Source organism: Eptatretus burgeri, chromosome 7 (assembly GCF_056783735.1).
Source record: "Eptatretus burgeri isolate ZD-2024b chromosome 7, Ebu_testis_v1, whole genome shotgun sequence".
NCBI classification, from domain to species: domain Eukaryota; kingdom Metazoa; phylum Chordata; class Myxini; order Myxiniformes; family Myxinidae; genus Eptatretus; species Eptatretus burgeri.
In genome coordinates this window covers 3,260,775-3,281,178 of record NC_140967.1, presented here as the reverse complement: position 1 = coordinate 3,281,178, position 20,404 = coordinate 3,260,775, and the positions used below count along the sequence as shown (strand labels likewise).

General features: G+C 40.7%; 1 protein-coding gene across 15 annotated transcripts in view; it reads right to left on the bottom strand.

Moving 5' to 3' along the window:
• LOC147022564 (CAP-Gly domain-containing linker protein 4-like) overlaps window positions 1-20,404 on the bottom strand; it is a 151,233-nt gene that overhangs the window by 48,408 nt on the left and 82,421 nt on the right. For all 15 annotated transcript variants that reach the window (XR_015059789.1, XM_085887275.1, XM_085887271.1 and 12 more), the window contains 2 exons: window positions 10,671-10,805; window positions 1,508-1,631 (listed from right to left, as the gene is read on the bottom strand). Coding sequence is in view for 14 of the 15 variants with exons in the window: in XM_085887275.1 (XP_085743401.1) it covers window positions 1,508-1,631; window positions 10,671-10,805 (259 nt within the window). In the remaining variant the exon portion in view is untranslated. The remainder of the gene's footprint in view (window positions 1-1,507; window positions 1,632-10,670; window positions 10,806-20,404) is intronic.

The window sequence follows — 20,404 nt, the reverse complement described above, 5'->3', positions numbered from 1 at the left end:
CAGTTTGGAGAAGGCCCTTTCCTGTTTCAGCATGATAATGGCCCCGTGCACAAAGCGAGGTCTATACAGAAAAGTTTTGTTGAGATCGGTGTGGAAGAAATTTGATTGACCTGCACAGAGCCCTGACCTCAACCCCATCAAACACCTTTGGGATGAATTGGAACGCCGAATGCGAGCCAGACCTAATCGCCCAACATCAGTGCCCGACCTCATTAATGCCCTTGTGGCTGAATGGAAGCAAATCCCCGCAGCAATGTTCGAACATCTCGTGGAAAGCCTTCCCAGAAGAGTGGAGGCTGTAATAGTAGCAAAGAAGGGACCAACTCCATATTCATGCCCATGATTTTGGAATGAGATGTTGGACGAGCAGGTGTCCACATACTTTTGGCCTTGTGGTGCCTATCAAAAAGAACCCAGATTCAAAAAAATTAAATAATTCTGGTTGCCAGACCATGCGTCCGATCAGGTTCAAATTTAAAAACAATATTCACGATCACTACTGGATCATAACTGTGGAAGTTTCACGTTGATCTATAACACAGTTCAAGAGAGAATTTTTTTTAAAGATTTTCGCTCAATCCAATATGGCTGCCAGACCATGTAAACTATCAATTATTCGTGAATACCCTCTATCCCCAAGGCTTGTGGAACATTTGTGTGATGTCTCCCCCTTGATCTGTCCAGCCGTTCTGGGGAAGAAGATTTTTTTGTAGGTTTTATGGTAAATCCAACATGGCTGCCAAACCATGTGACCTGTGACGTTACAGGTGTGAGCATTTTGTTCCTCATGGATAGGCGGTCGTACCTGGAATGTTTCACCTCGATCTGTTCACCTCTTTCAGAGAATTTTGAATTTTTTTTTAATGGCTGATGAACCATGGTGACAGCATCAAGTTTTTATCTGTGACCAATTTATCGCTCGATGACCCTCAAATTTTTTTTCGACTGATCGGATTTGGCGTTCTACGTATTCAACCATGACATCATAACAAAGGAACATGATGAACATCATAACATGATGTCGTATTAAAAAAAAAAACACTTATTCCCCATGGGGAGTACTTGCCATGTACCAAGTTTCAATTTTTTTTCCTTGGTGCGGTTTTGGAGCTACAGAGGTCCAACTTTTTCCTTTTTTCCAATATGGCTGCCACAACACATGACCGATGACATCATAATTATCATTAAAACATTCTACATGAGAAGTCACTCCGATGGTGAAAATTTTGTCAATCTCATAAGCGGTTGCAGAGAAAAACACTAAAGTTGTGTGTGGACAAAAACAAACACACAAACAAACTGACCCATATGCAATACCCTCTCCTCTGGCAAGGGTAACAAGTCATAATAAGTTAACCACACAGTAAATGGAAACCCAGTTACACCTAGGGAAGTAAATTCAAATTTTAAGTGTGGATGTTGTTTGTTTACGGCCCAATAATTTTACAACAAACCACAAGATCACTTCAAAACGTACTCTGATGGAAGGTTCATGCAGAACACTCACCTGTGCACACGGGATGGTGGAGCAAACAATCCGTGCTTTGAAGGACAATGGAAGTAACGAACTCCAGACACCGAGCCATCATTCTTCCCAAGAGGCTCGTCGAGCTCCACTCCATACCAGAAGCCTGCAATACACGATCGGCCTTCAGAAGTTCACACACACACACACACACACACACACACACACACACACACACACACACACACACGAGAACCTAAAAAACACAACGATGTTACAACTAAAACTATTACAGGATATTGTAAGTGCAAATATGGTCGAACTTGATCCCGCATGTAAAGGCGCTGTCACACCTTGACGATTTAGCCAGCAATGGCAACGTATAAAAATGTATGCAAAACGTTGGCGTACGCTGAAATTGATGTTTTTTTTTAAGTTTTGGTCGTATTCATAATGTGTTGGTCGTATGCATAACATATTAGTAACGGGCACAGAACGTTTCGTTGTCTTATAGATAACTTATACCAACGAATGCTTAGCCTGTTGTCGGCGTTCACAACCTATGCCCAACGATAGTTTAACTTCGGCATAGCGCGCTGCACGTATCGCCGATGAACTCGTGGCGTAGCCTGTTAAAAACCTGCTGCACGCCGATTTAAATCATAACCGCCTGAGAATTGGAAGTGTCAACCACGCAGTCACACCTTGACGATTTAGCCAGCGTATGCAGACCTATGAAAAATGTGTCTAAAACGCTGGGACACGTCGAATACGTAATGGCTAAGTTGTGTATACGTTAAGAGCACGCTGAAAAACGATGAAGTACGCTGTCATATTTTGTGGTACGTTTAGTACGTCGTGAAATTTCAAGCATACTGAAAATTTTACGACTTACTCGCCGTATGGCTCACACTTTCCGCTACGCTGCGAATAAGTTGTAGGCACGATATGCGATCGTGGACACAAGTTCCTTTAAGTTACTCATAAGTCTAAACACGTCGAGGTAATGTTTAGCATACCCAAAACTTATTTTCTCCGTCAAGGCACATTTTCTTTTTTTCTCCTTGGCTCCGTGAAGGCACGTGACGAAATATCTGAAGTTGTTGTTGTTGTTTTTTTTCATTATATCACGAATTTTAAAATATATTCGGACATTTGCTTTTATGTTTCGACGTCGACGTGACAATATCCTCAAACAGAAAATATTCACAGAGGAGGAACTAAGAATAAGACATGAGCAAACTGAAGAGGCAATCGGACGTGACGTAACGGCATGTGACGAAATATCAGAAATTATTGTTTTTTTATTATTTTTAAACGCTGCCAATACGCCATTATACGGTAGCTGTAAACTAGAAACGCATTCAGTAAGTTCTGTGCTTGTCCGGAAGACGTCAATCAAATACGTCAACATTCGTCAATATGCGTTGGAGGTACGTTACACATAGGTTCAAAGCACGTTACTCATAGGTTAGAAATAAGTTTTGGGTACGCCAAGACTTGAGTAACTTACAAGTAACGTGCCTCGACATGTGTCAACGGTCGCATAACGTGCCTCGACGTGTGTCAACGATTGTGTAACGTGCTTACAACACGTTACTCATAGGTTATAGATAAGGTTCGGGTACGCTAATCATTACCTCGACGTGTTTCGACTTATGAGTAACTTACAAGTAACGTGTGTCGACGTGTGTCAACGATCGCATAACGTGCCTACAACTTATGGCCAGCGTAGCGGAACGTGTGAGTCATACGCTGGCATACGTCGTAAAATTTCAAGCATGCTAAAATTTGAGGACAACCGCAAAGTACAATGATGAAAGCCAGCGTACTATGACGTATGGCAGTGTTTTTCAGCGTGCTCTTAACGTATACAAACTTACCCATAACATATTCGACGTGTGCCGGCGTTTTAGCCCAATTTTACATACGTCAGGCATACGTTGGCTAAATCGTCAAGCTGTGACAGGGCCTTAAACACAATGCACTTGCACATCGTCACGACACTCACACCTCTGCCTTTTTCACTTCATCGACAAGTGTGCATCGACATAGCAACTTGGCTTAAGCAATCACTTGCTTTTTCCCAACAGATGATGTACGTACAGGATAATAAATTGGAAGCTTCTTCTTCTTCTTCAATTATTAGTCCTACAGCTGCATCCCTGTCTTCACACCTGCAGAAGTCCAAAGTATCTTCATCTTTTTTTTTTTGCATACATAATCGAGGCTCGTGGAAGAGCAAGTACAGTGAATGGAAGATGACAGAACAGGACAAAATATAGTGGAAAAAGCGGGGGGAGGGGTTGGCCAAGATCGAGGGAGACTTGGCCAAACATTGGGTGCAAGGTGGAATGGGGAGCAGAAGACAACAATGGATACAGAAAGAAACTAACAGGAGGGGAAAACTGGAAGTTTGGAAGGAAAAGGGCTTGGGTTGGGGTGGAGTGGGGTGGGTTTAGTGAGGGGAGAAAAGATAATGATTTTGTAATGGGGATGATCTGAGATATTGATGAACAGCTGTCTTGAAGACTTCAAGGGAAGAATGAGGTCAGGTCAGGTATGGGAGCATGCGCCGCAGCAGCGCGTCGCTGCATCCACTTTCCACCGATACTCCAGGAGCCTCCATCTTGCCATCCCCAGGCAGATGTCTGGCCATCCCCATCTCCTTGAGATGCTAATCAACCTGCTGCAACCACGAGGCATGTGGTTGGCCCATTGTCCTCCTCCACTCACGAGGCTCCCTTGCTGAGAGAATCTGGTGAGCAGGATCACCATCAGGAAAACGAGCCACATGTCCATACAGCCGCAGCTGATGCTCACTGACTATGCAGGTAACATTTTGAGTCTCTCTCAGCAACCACTAGTTGGACACAGAGTGCGACCAGCAATAACCAATAATTCTCCAAAGAGACCTGGTACCAAAGGAATTACGTCGCAATCTCAGATCCATGGTCAGCCAAGTTTCAAATCCATAGATCAAGACTGGAAGCACCAAGGACCTGAAGACTTGGACTTTCGTCCTGCACTGGTACCGGCAGCACCAAACCCCATGATCCAGTGAATCCATGACTCCCCAGGCCCGACCCAGACATCTACTGACCTCTGGCTCACAGCCCAAAGAGAAATGAAATTCACTGCCAAGGTAAGTGAATCTCTCCATGACCTCAACATCCTCGCCAAAAACAGGTACAGACAAGATGGCAGCATCCAAGATGTCATTGAAAGCCTGGATCTTAGTTTTCACTCAGGAAACCCGTAATCCCAGTGGCTCCGACTCCTCATTCAGCACCTCAAGGGCCCCCAAAAGGATATCCAGAGTCTCCGCAAAGATGACTGCATCATTTGTGAAATCAAGGTCAGAGATCTTGACATTCCCAAACGATGCACCGCCGCTTGATCTCTCCAACATTCTCCCCAGAATCCAGTCCTTACAAGTGCTGAAAATTTTGGGGGCCAGTACACACCCCTGACGAACTCCAGCAACAACTGGAAATAAGTCAGAGATGGTACCACCACATCTCACAGCACTCTGAGTACCAGAGTACAGTTCAGACATTAGATTGATCAGTTTTGGTGGCACCCCACAAAGACCAAGAATCCTCCAGAGGGCATCCTGACTCACTGGATCAAATGCTTTGCAGAGATCAACATAAGCTGCAAGCAGCCCCTACCGAAACTCTCGTCTGCATTCGGTGCGGACCCGAAGAGCAAGGATATGATCAATCGTTGACCTCTTTGGTGTAAAGCCTGACTGCTCTGGCCGCTGGTGCTCAAGCAGATGGTGGCGAACCCCATCAAGAATTATCCGAGCAAAGACCTTGCCCGGCACCGAGAGCAGCGTCACCCCTGGTTAGTTGCTGCAGTCTTGGCGATCACCCTTCCCTTTCCAGAGGGGGGCAACAAGGTCCCTCTTCCAGTCAGTTGGGATGATGCCTGTGTTCCAGGCAGAGCACACAACTGCGTTCAATGACATGAGTACAATGGTTCCACCAGCCTTGATAATTTCAGCATGGATGCCACAGATCCCAGGAGCTTTACCCCATTTAACCAGTTCATTGCAGCATGTGTTTCCACAAGTGAAGGTGGATCACAGTTGATTGGAGGGTCATCAATGGGGATAGTATCAACCCTGACATCCAAATCGACAGCTAGTGCATCAGCCTGGTACAGCCGCTCAAAGCAACAGGCCCAGTGGGCCTTCACTTCGGAATCCTCTGTCAAAAGCCCCCACCTTCTGCTCTAACTGCAGTACACTGAGAGATGGGCTTGGAGGAACACAATGCACGAATTCCCCTGTAAGCAGGATGAGAATCACTTGACCACAGGTGATGCTCTACCCCCGCACAGAATCCACACACATAGGCCTCTTGTCCACCCTTAGCGCACATCCAGTTTTACGCCTCAACTCCCTGAGCAGCTCATTCAGTCTGGCCCTACAACACTGGTCAATGGTATGAAGTGTCCCTTGAAAGACAAAATTCTTCTTCACCATACGTTGAGTTCCAAGACATCCACCGGCATCATCAAGGACAGTGGCCTTGAAGGCACTCCACAACTCTTCAGGATTCCCCAGAGCACCCAGATCCTCCAAATCTCCATTCAGCCTGTTCGCAAACTCCCCAGCTACCCTCTTATCCTTGAACTTGCCAAAATCCAGCCAAGGCTGGAATGGCACCATTCTCCGGATTTAAGCTGCAACTTCAGAGTTGGTGCAACAAGCCTGTGGTTGGTATTGAGGAACTGAGCACTCCGGTAGATCCTGCAGTTCTGGATCATCCTCCAGCGACCATCAACAAGGACATGGTCAATCTCCTTTGCCACACCACCAGTGTTGGAATACCAAGTCAAACAATGCGCCTGTGGGTGCTGGAACCATGAACCAGCCACCCTAAGTCCAGGACTTCTTGCAAAGTCAAGGAACCTAATGATATTTTGGTTCATTGTTCCAGACCCATGCGGACCAACACGTCTCATAACCATTCCGATCAGTTCCCGTCGACGCATTGAAATCGCCCAAGATTAGAAGAGGATCTCACCTGGGGCACTGATCAACCACAAACTCGAGAGTGGCATGGAATGTGTCCTTTACAGTGAGATCACTCGCCTCAGCCGGAGCATAGACAGAGACCAGGGAAATGACACCTAAGGAGTGATGAATCCTTAGTCTCATAATACACTCGTTAACTGGTGTTACCTCAATTACCATTGGAATCAGCTCATGGAACACAGCTACAGCAACTTCTTGGGCATGGTAACCATCAGAGTGACCACACCAATCGTAGGTGTAACCACCCACCACGATCTCACCGCAATCCGGTCTGAACCTCAGAGAGTGCTGCAATACCAATGTCCAACTGTTTGAGCTCAGAAGATAAGACAGGTGATCATCCTCTCTTAGGGATAGGACATTCCAGGCACTCAGCTGAAGGGACCGCCTCAGGTTATCCCAAGGAGACCACCTTCTGGTGGACAACACCTCAGCACCACCCCAACACACACTACTACAATCTGACTCGGGAAGGTTACCCTGTGGTTTTCCTCCTATCCTCAAAGAGTGGGGGTCCCGAAGGCTTTGTCCAGATTATTTTTGTGGTTAGTTTTGTCTAATGAAGGGTTTTACGGTGTCCGGAGTGCAAATCCTGCCACCAACCTCCTTCAATAAAAAAGTAACCCAACTACAGGAGGATATCCGCAGACAGTTGGGCACGAGATATGGATGGCCATTGGCTCACAAGGAGGTCCTCTGCCCTTTGACAGGTTTTGTTTTTAATCCTGCTGGGTGTCCATATCCAAACACCCTCCTCTCCAGAAAACCTGGTGGGGGAGACGGTTTAGTTGCCGACAACCCGACCATGGAACAGGTTAGTACAGGTTTACATTGTACCTGGAGCAAGTGACAGATCTAATCTGGCCGGACCTGACAGAAGAATGAGATTGAAGAGAATGTGGAAGTTTGTTCCACAGGAGGGGGAAAGAGGAACAAATGAGTGGAGGTGAGCTGTGATCCTAAATGTAGGTAGTTTCACCAGAGGGGGTTGATGATGGAGCAGCAGAAACCTGGGGGGCAAGGGGGGGGGGTTGACAAAGCACAAAAAGAGCAGTGTACAAGACCAGATAGGAAGCAAGCAGCAGAAGACAGAGAGACCACCAGCCTGTCTGCGATGGGAAAGTGATAGGCCCATGGCCTCACCCTCAGCATGGGAGATTCCAATGATCTTGAAGGCCTTGGTTTCCATGGTGTCAAGCCGAGCAAGGTGTGAAGCAGGAGATCCAGCTCAGAAGGGAGAGCAGCACTCCATCAAGCTGCAGGTGACAGCCTTGTAAGTAGATAGTAGTTCAGGTGTGCCATGGAAGGACGTTGTGCAACAGAGGATGCCCAGATGGCGACTGGCTTTGGAGGCCAACTTTGAAATGTGGTTTGCCCAAGAAGGTTCATGGCTGATGGTGAGACTCATGAGTTTGAATGACTGGTCTTCCTCAAGAGGATTGTTTAAAAAGTCGATGTGAGGGTTTGCCATATGGTCCTTTTGGAGAGAGACAGTGAGAGTGAGATATGTCTGGATTGAAAGACATATTCCAAGTGTTTTACCAGCTTGTGACTTTGTCAAGGTCTGAAGAGAAGGAAGAGGCTACTGCCGACAGCTCGGTCTGAACGATGAAAAAGTCAGGAAGCCATGTGTGGAGTTGGCCTCGGATGCCATAGACAGAGAGTTTGGAGAGTAAGGCAGGATGCTAGATTCTCAAAAGAACAAGATATGTCCAGAGAGATAGCCCCAATCTAATGTCTAACAATGAGGGCCTCCATCCATTGTTGAGTGAGTAGAAGCACCATGTCCAAGGTAGAGTGACCTGGTTGGAATCCAAATTGGTGATCTGAGATGAGGTTGTTGTAAAAAAGGAAGGTGTTCATATCAAATGTGACTATGAATTCCATTTATGTAATGCAGTGATGTTGGCTGATTTCCAAGCAGATGGAAGATGACCTGGGACAAATTATACAGGAAAGAGCAGAAATAGCATGTGCAAGAGCAGCAGATCAGGTGTGTAGGACACATCAACTGATGCCATCTGGTCCAGTAGCAGAGTCAGTCAAGGGTTGACAGAACCTTCTCCACCTTCTCAGATGCAAATTATACAGAGTGCAGCAGCAGTTGGGTATGACAGGGAAGGATGGGAACTGAGAGTGAGGGGTTGGGGATACGTACCCCCCCCCTCCTTTATGTGAAGCAAACACAGAATCGAGGCATTCAGCTTTCTCAGGAGCGGAATCGCTTTGATGCCATTTGAAGAGAGGGAAAGGATGGAATAGGCGCATACTCCAGAGACAGACTTAACAAGGTGCCCCCAGGTTTTACAGGAGGGAGACAAATTTGAAAGTTCATTCTTGAGGTTGGACAGATGGGGTTTTTTTCACTCTCCTGAGAGTGGACACACTTATTGCAGGCTTTTTGGAATGCATTGAGATTGCCTTCGGTCAGATTTGACTTCTCGGAAGAGAAGGTAAGTTGTTTCAGAGCAACTGCCTCACCACAGGAGTCAATGTACCATGGGTAGGATAACTGAAGATAAGATGGAATGAGTGTGTGTGTGTGTGTGTGTGTGTGTGTGTGTGTGTGTGTGTGTGTGTGTGTGTGTGTGTGTGTGTGTGTGTGTGTGTGTGTGTGTGTGTGTGTGTGTGTGTGTGTGTGTGTGTGTGTGTGTGTGTGTGTGTGTGTGTCAGACAGAGACAGAGACAGAGTTTCTGAGTAAGAATTTCCAGGATGAGTTCACATCAGGGGCAGTACATTTGAGAGACCAGTCTTGAAGAGAGATGGCCACTTGCAGGCCCTGCCAATCTGCCTGAGTGAACTGCCAGACTCACCGGCATTGAGGCAGCTCTCTGAGAATAGCTTGAGAGATGTTGACCTTTCGTAGAAAAGTAAACATATGGGTCATGTAACTGGCTAAATAAAGAACATATTGAAAATCCAGTACAATTAGTTAGAGCAGAAAAAATTGCCAACACACATCACCCCCCTCTCCTCCCCCATCTTCTCCTCTACCCCCCACCGCTCCTACTCCTTCTGTCCTACTCTGCAGCCAAAAATAACCTTTCGACACTTAATGGGAGAGAAAGTCCAGACCAAAGTTGACACTTCATCTGCAAGTGAACCTGGTGGCATCAGCAACTGCATCCTTAAAAACTGTGAATCCTGGCCATTATCTGTACAAGTTTGCAGATCTGTCTCAAATGGACACCTTTCTTCCTTGTGAAAATGAGCTAATGCTATCTCGAATCATAACAGGGGTACGAAGACAAATTATGCTCTGCACTACAGACCTTCAAGGAGTCTGCCCATCATCAGCATCATTGGTTGGTTTGCCCTTTGTAGCCAGACAGACATTCACATGTGATATGTAAACACCATGGAATGCAGTGCATTAGTTTAACGTGTTGGATCTGCAGTCCATACAGAAATGACACACTGAAAGAGTAAGCAGCATCCTGAAAAGACCAGAAAGACTTTTCTGGTATCAAGGAATACCTGAAAAACCCAAAACACATTCTCAAGTATTCCCCTTATCCAGATAATTGTGTTATTTTTCCCCCACTCTCCCTCACCTCTTCTTTTGTTAGTTATCGGTTGGTTTTCTCATTTTCTGTTTCTTCCCCTTCCTATTCTTTTTGTTTAATTCACTTTGTTTACAGCTTGTTCATCCCTTGTGTCCTTCTCCCCCCACCCTTGATCTGACTCTCACCCTCACCTCTACCCTGCTGTTAGTGATTTCCCCCTTTCCATTTTGTTCCATTTCATTCTGCCACAAGCCTCGATCATGTATACAAAATAAAAAATAAAAAAAAGACATTGGCTCTCTGCAGTTTCAGCGGGAATTTGTGATTTGTTCAGGGTGCCAGAGATAACTCACCTCTTCACTTAATACACCGAATCTTAAACTTCCACTGACTCACAGACGGGCCCTCAGCTTCATTTCTATCCAAGGGATGACACACTCATGGTCACAATGCCCTGCCTGTGAAGCACCAATCCGACAGCTTATACAGTCAGAAAGAGAATCAAACGCAGACCAGACAGCTCAGAGACAAGTGAATCACCTCTGCACAATCCTGTCAGGACAGGGCTCCTCATTGGTGGTATCAAGGCACTTAACAATATAATTTCAACAACTGACTAACGTCCATCGTTGCAAACATTTAACCAACCTGGTGCAAATTCAGTGTTGCCATGGAAGCGAATGACTCCAACCCTGTGACCAGCAACTACGATCCTTTCTCCCAACTCCAACTTGGGGTCTTCTGGGGTAGCGCTACTGACAGAAGCAGCTCGTGGGCGTTGGACTGTTCAATAAATACAACAGTGCATTTACACATGACCACTGAATAAACCATTTATAGTGCACAACAATTTTTCACTGGCATTCCCTTAATTTGCCCCACTAAGCTGGAAAACAAAGAGTAGATCATTCATATCCACAGCTTTCGATCTTTTATACCTACAGGTTTAGATATTTAATAACCACAGCAGTAGGGTGAATATACTGGTTCTGGCTCACTTTTCCCCATGTAAATGAATGGGGGATTTTCAGCGATTCATATTTTTTCCCTAAAAATAAACCCCCTTTTTATCCCAAGGTATATTTATTTGTCTCCCCTTTTAACCTGGGGACACTTTTTTTTTTCAAATAATCCATGCAATAAGATAAAGATTTGTTCAAGTACTAAAGTGGTAATGTGATTTGTTAAAGGTGATTCGAAAGAAATATCTAAAACGTCTAACCCTCGGGACACTCTTTATCAATTAACCGATGCATATTGTTTAGCTCACTCATTGAACCTATAAAGATTTGTTCATTCTCAAATTCCTTCAATAATTTAATTTTCTTTGCACAATAATCCCCATCTAAAATATTGAAAAACAAAACATTTGAATCTTTATATTTTTTAAGATACCCCTTTTGTGCCATTACGAAATGATAAACTTCTCTTAATGATCTCATCTGGCCACCGCCCGAGTTGCAAATCATTATTGTGCATAAACTACGCCATAAAAAAAGTTTTGTTTCAAATGTTTTCAGTTCGTGTCATGAAAATGAGGAAGTGTTTTTTTTTTGACATGGTTGTGCTGTGTGAATGAGGAAGTGTTTTTGGACAGTCATGCTGTGAAAAAATAGGAACTATTCTGTGAGACAAGGCCTCATGTTTATATTTTATCTCAGAACACGAACAGGCTTTTAAACATAAGTTTAATCAAAACCATTATAGGGTATTTTAAGTACGTTTTAAAAATGATTCATACAATTTGAGAATATATCACCCAGTTATTTTCCAAGCTGTCTCGCCCGAAGCGTCATTTCCTGTGGCCACACCCAATGATTAAGCAATCTCCTCATCGTTGCCTTATAAGTGATTCGCCAGACAAAGTTTCTGCCAGACGGGATTTTCATTTTTACAACTGAGACATGAGCGATCTTTCTTCCGCGAACAAAACAGCTCAACACAAAGTTGGTAAGCCTGTGTATGGGTTCCTCTTTGAACGATGAAGCAATTGATTATAAATTAAATCGTGATAATTCTGATATATTTTTTTTTTCTTGGCAGGTCCTTGGAAGAAGAGCAGTTTACATATCACGACGAGGTGCATGAAATTAATGCTCTTATTGAAGAGGTCAATCATCTTAGAAGAGAATTGAAAAACATTTTTAATGACTGACACGACGTCTTATCACGGCCTCTGATCTTTTTGCCATCTTGTACCAATGGTAAAAAAACTGAGACATGGACTCACTCTCTTCCGATGAAGATAACAGCTCACTACAAAGTTGGTAAGTTTGTGTATGGTTTCCTCTTTGAACAATGAAGCAATTGATTATAAATTAAATCGTGATAATGCGAAAATATATATTTTTTCCTGGCAGGTCCTTGGAAGAAGTGGAGTTTACATATCACGATGAGGTGCATCAAATGAATGCTCTTATTGAAGAGGTCAATGATTTTAGAAGAGAATTGAAAAACATTTATAATGACTGGTACGAAGTCTTATCACAGCCTCTGATCTCGAATGAATTAAACCAATGGTGAGACACGTGTGTGTGTGTGTGTGTGTGTGTGTGTGTGTGTGTGTGTGTGTGTGTGTGTGTGTGTGTGTGTGTGTGTGTGTGTGTCTCTTTCCCTGTCTGTTTGTCTCTCTCTATCTCTCCCTGTCTGTCTCTTTGTATCTCCCTCTCTCTGTCTGTCTCTCCATCTATACCCTTGACTCATTATTTTTTTTTTTTCAGCTCGATCACACAACATAAGCTGTTGAAGAAATATGGTACAACACATGATTTTCTGGAGGTAAATGTTTCTGAATTATTATTTAGTTATTTGTTTATTTATTCTTTTATTAATATCACTCTCTCTTTGGAATGTCGCCTTATGTTGGTTGCATCATTAGTTTGGACGCGGTTTTACCAGTACACTGGAATTCATTTTATTGGCCTTGGAAGGATGACAGGCTGAGTCGGCCTCCTGGTGTGTTAATTCAGTGGTCAACGAGGCTTGAACTTAGAACCAACACCAGGCTTACTCATATTACCATGTAATTATCTTTATAAAACCTAATTATTATCCACTTTTTGTTTCAAAACAGAATATGGAGTCTGAGTTTCGAAATCACAAGACATCTGAAGAAGATTGCTGGGAAAAATTATACATTCTCGCAAATGAATATTTAATATTTTCAATTTTGATTAATTATATTTGTTTTATTTACAATTACTTGATTTTGAATTTCAAAAAAAGGATCAAGACATGAAGGAGAGGGAGGGAGGGGGTGGGGGGGTAGGTGCGCTCCCCCAACGACCCATCACCCCCTCATCCCACCCCTCCCCTCCCCATGTGTGTGTGTGGGGAAGGGTGGGGGTGGGATGAGGGAAGTGGTGGGTCAAAGGTGGGGGCACACAGGGGGGAGGAGGGGGTGGGGCTTGTGTGGGTGGGGTTTATGTGGGCGGGGCTTGTGTGGGCGGGGCGTGTGTGGGCAGCGCTTGCGTGGGCGGGGCGTGTGTGGGCAGGGCTTGTGTGGGTGGGGTTTATGTGGGTGGGGCTTGTGTGGGCAGGGTTTATGTGGGAGGGGTGAATGTGGATGAGGCTTATGTGGATGAGGTTTGTGTGGATAAATGGATGGGTGGAGAGATGGGTGGATGGGTGGATGAGTGGAGCTTGTGTGGATGGGTGGATAATTTTTTAATTAAATAAACATGTTGTGTGTGGGGAACTAATTAACTAATCACTAATTATGTGAATATGATGAATATGGGTGGAGCTTGTGTGGGGTTTGTGTGTGTGGAGCTTGTGTGGAGATTGTGGGGGGTTTGTGTGTGGTGGGGTTTGTGTGGGGTGGGGTTTGTGTGGAGCTTGTGTGGGGTGGGGTTTATGTGGGTGGGTTTTGTGTGGGCGGAGTTAAAAAGGGGCGGAGTCAAAAAATTTCAATTTATCTTTGTCTTTTGTAATTCCTGTGAATAAAATGAACCTAAAATCTCTTCCCCTTCCAAATCATATATCTTATAAGTCCAAGGAACTGTATCTATTACATCAACAATTTTAAAAAGTTCGTTCGTCCATCGTTTAGTATAACCCTTTTCAAAATGAGATTTCCACCTATATATTCTTACGATATCACCAACTTTGAACTTAGGTTTTCTGACATTAATCTCTTTTTCATATTTTAATTTTGTAAATGTTTCTGATGGCTTCATATTTGTTGACATGTGAACCGTGTCATTATACTTATCCACGATATCCTGAATAAAAGATGACCATTGTTGTGAACCGAGTTGTGTGAATTTTATTATATAATCTCTCTTTTAAGGTACGATTAAAACGTTCAACAACAACTGCCTTCCCTTCATTAAAGGTACTGTATAATGTAATACTGTTATTTTTTAGAAAATTCATAAATGTCTTGTTATAAAACTCTCTACCCTCATCAGTCCACAATTTTTTAGGTTTTCTCTTACTTTTATTAAATATCTGTTGAAAGGCTAACATAAGAGTATTACCTGTTTTGTTTTTTAATGGTACAACCCATGCATATCTACTCCTCAAATCAATAACGGTTAAAGCATACTTGTACCCCTTATCATTATTGAGTTCAATCAAATCAGCAGACCAGATATAATCTACTTCCTTGGAATAAACTTTCCTTCTCTGAAACTTTGTGAATATTGGTTTATGTAATTCATCAGCTAATTGCTCTTCAGTCTTAATGACATCATTAGAGCCTATAAGTTTTTTGAATTTCCAAGTCCAAGTTTCAATTTAGCACTGATCATCTTCACAATGAACCGATCAACTTTTTCTCTCAAGGTTGGATTTTGTATCAGAGAAAAATTATACAACATTTCTCTATCAGCTTCATGCTTTTCTTCCAACGTTGTGGTATTCCCATAATCAATATCGTGTCTCATGCACACTTCATCAACTCTATTGCTGGGTTTGCTCCATGATTTAGGATTGTCTGCCTCATCTAATCTTTTATCCAAGTTTGTGCCTGGACCACAGAAAGAATACCCTGGAAGATGTAATTCCCCTGGTATTCCAGTAGTTGTAAATTTACTTCCTGATAAAAACTTTTGAATATCTCCTCCTCGTTTGTGTTTGGAGATAAATTGATTTTTTTTTGAACCACACACCGAACATATACCTTTTTGTATAACCCTGTTATTTTTACTTTTAATATATGAAATATTTTTAGTATTCATTTTCTTTTTACATTTGAGACAATAACTCATTTATTTATGTGAAAAATTCCTGCAGAGTGCAAAAACCTTTTTAGTTTCCAACATGCACATTTGAATCTTAATTTTTAAAACATAAAGAATCCTTAGAAATGCCTTCACTCTCTCCTCCATTTATTTAAGAAAAAAAATAAAAATGAAAAACTTGAATTAAAATGAATATCTTGTCGATGTCAATAGTCTTGTAGAAAATATTTCAAATAGACTTGTCAATTCTTTGTTTTTCCTCCTCGGTGGGTTGAGTTATTTTCTGTAATACCACCAATCTTTTTTTAATCTCACTGGTTTCCATATTTTGATATTTATTTTGTCTCGCTCTTTCCTCCCTCTCCTTCTCCCTCTCCTTCTCCCTCTCCTTCTCTCTCTCTCCTCCCTCTCCTTCTCTCTCTCTCCTCCCTCTCCTTCTCTCTCTTCTCCCTCTCCTCCTTCTCTTTCTTCTCCTTTTCCTCCTCTTCCTTCTCCCTCTCCTCCTTCTCTTTCTTCTCCTTTTCCTCCTCTTCCCTCTCTTCTTCAACTCCTTCCTCATCCCTTATTATCCTTGAATCGCTTACACCCCATAGAATATTATACATATATTCATCAGGATTTCTTGTTATTCCTGTGTCCAAAATAATTTTTTTTACAACAGGAAACCAATAAAATTTCTTTTGAATTTCTAAAAGAGCCTTACCTTTTGTTAACTTTATAATTTTTTCATTATTTAACATTCTAATTAAATCTAAAGTTGTCGGTTTCTCAACATCAGCATAATGCCAATCTTTTATTGAAAATACCTCATTCTCATGTTGTGGAACATATTTATTAAAATACCGAATACCCTTTTCTTGAAGGTATGCTTGGACACAGAAATGATAATTTTCTTGAAGCCTTCTTGCTGTCATTTATGTATTAGAAATATATGTTAGAATAATATTATGGCACGAAACACCTCCCCATAGTTAAATCATTTTGTATTTCCTTACTTATTATATATAATCCTGTTTTTTCTGTTTTCATGATATAAACAAGGGCAAAACCATTATTATATTTACCCTTATTAAATTCTTTTATTTGTTGTTTCCGAATCGTGGCCCCACAAAACTCATTCTCGATACCAAGTGGATAATATTCTTCCTTACGAGACTGATTTAATTGTTCCAGGTCTTCGAGGTTAATTTTAAATGACCAATTATACCCTAAATCATTCATATATCATACCCCCATTGTTCTATTCTCATACAAACGATACGCCCTTCTTTATAAAAATTTATTTTAATTCGAACTGTGAATTCTGTATGACCTGGAGATAATATCAACACTTCTGTATCTTTGGAATACACGGCCGTTTTATTTAAAGATATATATTGTGATAAATCGCTTAATCTCACCAAGTCATTCGCGTCAGTCGGGCTTGGATAATTTTTTAATTTATAAGCATTTTTCATGTTAATATTTTTGGTTATATTATATTTATGTCATTCAGCCTGTGCCTTTGTGTAATAATTTGATAAATCAATATCCAGTTCTTGAGATACACCAAAAATAGAACCATCTTTACCAACATAAGTCATTTATATTAGATTAAAAATAATATCATATAATTTTTTATTTTTGTTGAGTTGAAATAACACATATAGACATAATTGACCACAACACTTGGAATTTAATTTTTGGACTTGAAATGTTTGATAAACACCATTCTGTAAGAATTTTATGACTTCAACAGGTGGTGGAAGACCAAAACTATCAAAATAATATTTGTCTTGACTATTAAAAATACAAACCCAATGAGAACCGTTCCCATCATTATCTTCTAAGTTCATAATAATATTCTTTGTATGTTTCGGCACATTTGTTAATTCATCTCTCATACAAATAACCACATGATGAATTTTTAATTTCTTACAATGTTTGACAAGTTGTAAATTTGATGTTGTATTCTTTCCAAATTCTTTAAACCACTCATCAATGCTCATTTATTTATTAGAAAGATATAATCCATTACCTCTTTTCGTTAATTTTACACCTGCTTGTGCTATAGAAGAAAGCATATCTCCAACTAACAATCTCGCTTTATCAGGCAGACCTTCAAGTTTGTCAGCAAAATCTACAATTACACCACTTCCACTAATTTGTTTCTCCAACTCTTTGTTATGTCTTTCCAATTCTTTTTGAGCCTGGAGTTGAGCCTTCCTTTCGTTGGCAGTTTTCACCGCTGTTGAAATACCACCCATCAATGCTCCAACCGCACTTAAACCAGCAAATAAAGGAATTAGAAATGGGAGAAATCCTCCACTCGTCTCTCTTATTGAATATTTTTTCAACATTGGTTTTGTCATTTTAATTTTAAGTGAGCCAGTGTCATTCAAGATTTTAACCTGATCTCTTGTGAGCAAAACATCAATTCTTACTGCTCCTTTTCTCTGAATTGTATTAACGTTAATCGTACAAGGCTTTTGATTTTGAACACAAGATGATAGTTTATGAAGATTGATTTGATTAACATATACCCCAGTTGGTACTTTGCCACTCATTTATTTAACAAAAAATTATGTGAGACTAATCATCACACCATTATCTGTATTAATCTGTAATTCTGTTTCTTCCAAAAGCAAACAATATGTATCAACTTCTTCACTCTCTCCTCTTTCAATGTATAGGGAAGTATCCACTCGATTAGACTTTATAGTTTCCTTTTGAGCGCTCAGGTCAAACGCATAGATTGTATACAAACTTTTAAATGCTGTCATATCCAAAATAGGTTCTTTATTTCCATTACTTTCACACACCTTTTGGTAAGACTTGTATGCTTCAGCAAAATCATTTTTTCCCAATTAATTTCCAATCTATCTCGTGGATAAAATGTTCCATCTAGAGAAACGCGAAGTTGTTTCACCTTGGCATTATCACTCAATGCATTATTCTTATCAGTCACAGTATCACCATCTGGCTTTTTTAAAATGATCCACAGATATCGTGGCTTTCCTTCCAGAACACCCAAATTCCATGTGTAAGTAGTTTGGTTGAGTTTAACGTGTTGACATCTTCTTTTGAGGTATGACACACTGAGTGGTTTCTTTGAGTTAAGTCTTCTATTCAACATCTCTTCTGTTTTAAGATTAGGAGTATATTCACTGATATACCAACTCATTTCCTCAATTACAAATTTATTCTGATCACCAAAAGCATTACCAACACCAAAAAGCAATCTATTTTCATTATCATTCCTTTGTAGTTGAAATCTAATTTTAAGACCATACAGAACTTTATCATGATCACAAAATCCAAATATACCTTAAAGAGGAAACTATTTTACCACAGTAAAACTATTTTCTGCTTTTGTATCATTATACGCTCCTTTCCTTTGAGTATATCCAGGGTCTGTGTTTGTTCCCGTTGACATATCAGGAATAAAACCTTCGACAGACCCCTTTCCCATTCTATCACTGAATTTATAGAGTGTAAATTTCATCATTTCAGATACAGCAGAGACATAATCAACCGCTTCAACTTCTTGTGTTCCAATATACAAACGCACACTATCAAACATTTTCCAGAAGAAATCATTTACAAGTGTAGCGTTTGTGTTAGTCGCAGCCTTAGTGAATTTAAATTTACACAACAAGAAACTTTCGGATAGATTCAAATAGGTTTGTTGATTATTTATTTCAAAACTTTTTGTACCATTCGTATTCCAGTCTGTTCCAGTTATTGCATTTACCTTGAAGTAATCTTCTTTTTTAGTGGAGTTTGAGATAATAATAGTATCATCCAAATGATAGATACTATCAATTGCTTCCATACTTGTATTTATTTAGGAAAAAAGATGTTAAAACGTTTGAAACCCTGATCCAAGTATTCGAATTATTTTCTGTCGTTCTTGGGGGGACAACTGAGTTTTGCCTTTCTTAATTTCTTTTATTGCTTGTAATTTATGAGATTCCTTCTGGGCATCTTTTATGCTCTTTACAACACCTGCTACATTTCCCACAGCAGAAGCAGTTGAACCAATTAGATCTTTATGTTTAAGAATAGTTGAACCAATACCCATTAGAGTATCAATTATCCCATCTCCTCTAAATTGATGTCCAACACCCCTTTGTCTCTTAGGTTTATAGTATCCTCTACCAAGATACATACCTTCACCCTTGTAGTATGGGGAAAGGAACATCCCATCCCCTGTAATTATTTTATATTTTCCCAACTCGTGTTTCCTCACAATAACCATCGTATTTATTTATTGGAAAACTTCACGTAGGTGAATTCTGATAGATATAACTTCTCCATTAAAAGAAATCATACGATTATCTTGGTCGGTTATCCAAAAATTTACTCTGTGTATGGTTTTTCCTGACACAGGGAGATAAACCAAATTTTTGGGTTCCATATTGAATTTATAACCAATTGCGGTTGAGTATGTGCTGAATGAAAATATTGTATTTGTTTTTTTCCATCATTATAAGCACCATCAATCAATTCACAGTGAATTAACACCGAATTTATTCCTGAGGATATTTGAATGACATTATCATTGTAAAATGTCCCATTAGTTTCAATCTTTTTTGAGGAGAAACCCAATAACTCTCTAAATGAATTATCAATTGTGAAATCAACCTTGTAGTTATTTTTAACTTTAATTGTTGATTTTGAAGTATGTTTTTGAATGTCTATAACAATATTTTTGGTTCATCACCCTGTTCTTTCATAAGACGAGCAATTTCGGAAGATATTTGAGAAATCTCATATGCCGGTGAGACCGTTATCATTTTGTATCCGCTTCCGGGATTATAACTAAACTTGTCATTTTTATCAGTTATATTAAATAAGGTATTATAAGTTTCCATGGACAATAAAGATGCCTCATATTCTTTTGTTGGGTCAAGTTGTAGTGGGTATGGGAATGAAGATGTGTGGTCGCTTGTTGTGAAATTAAAACTCAGGATTGTGCTTCTCAGCTTATTTAGTATGAGATAAAATGTCTTTATATTGAGATTTATTAATTATTTTCATGTTCATCAACTGGTCTAAAATGGCTGATGCTTCATTAAAACAGTTGTTATTTCCAGCCTTCTTACTACCTAACAACAATAACAGTCGATTAACCAATTGTGATGGGTCATTTGGAAGAAAACTAATACCTGAACCAAGGATACTAAAAGCCTTAATAATTTGTTTCTCCTTCTC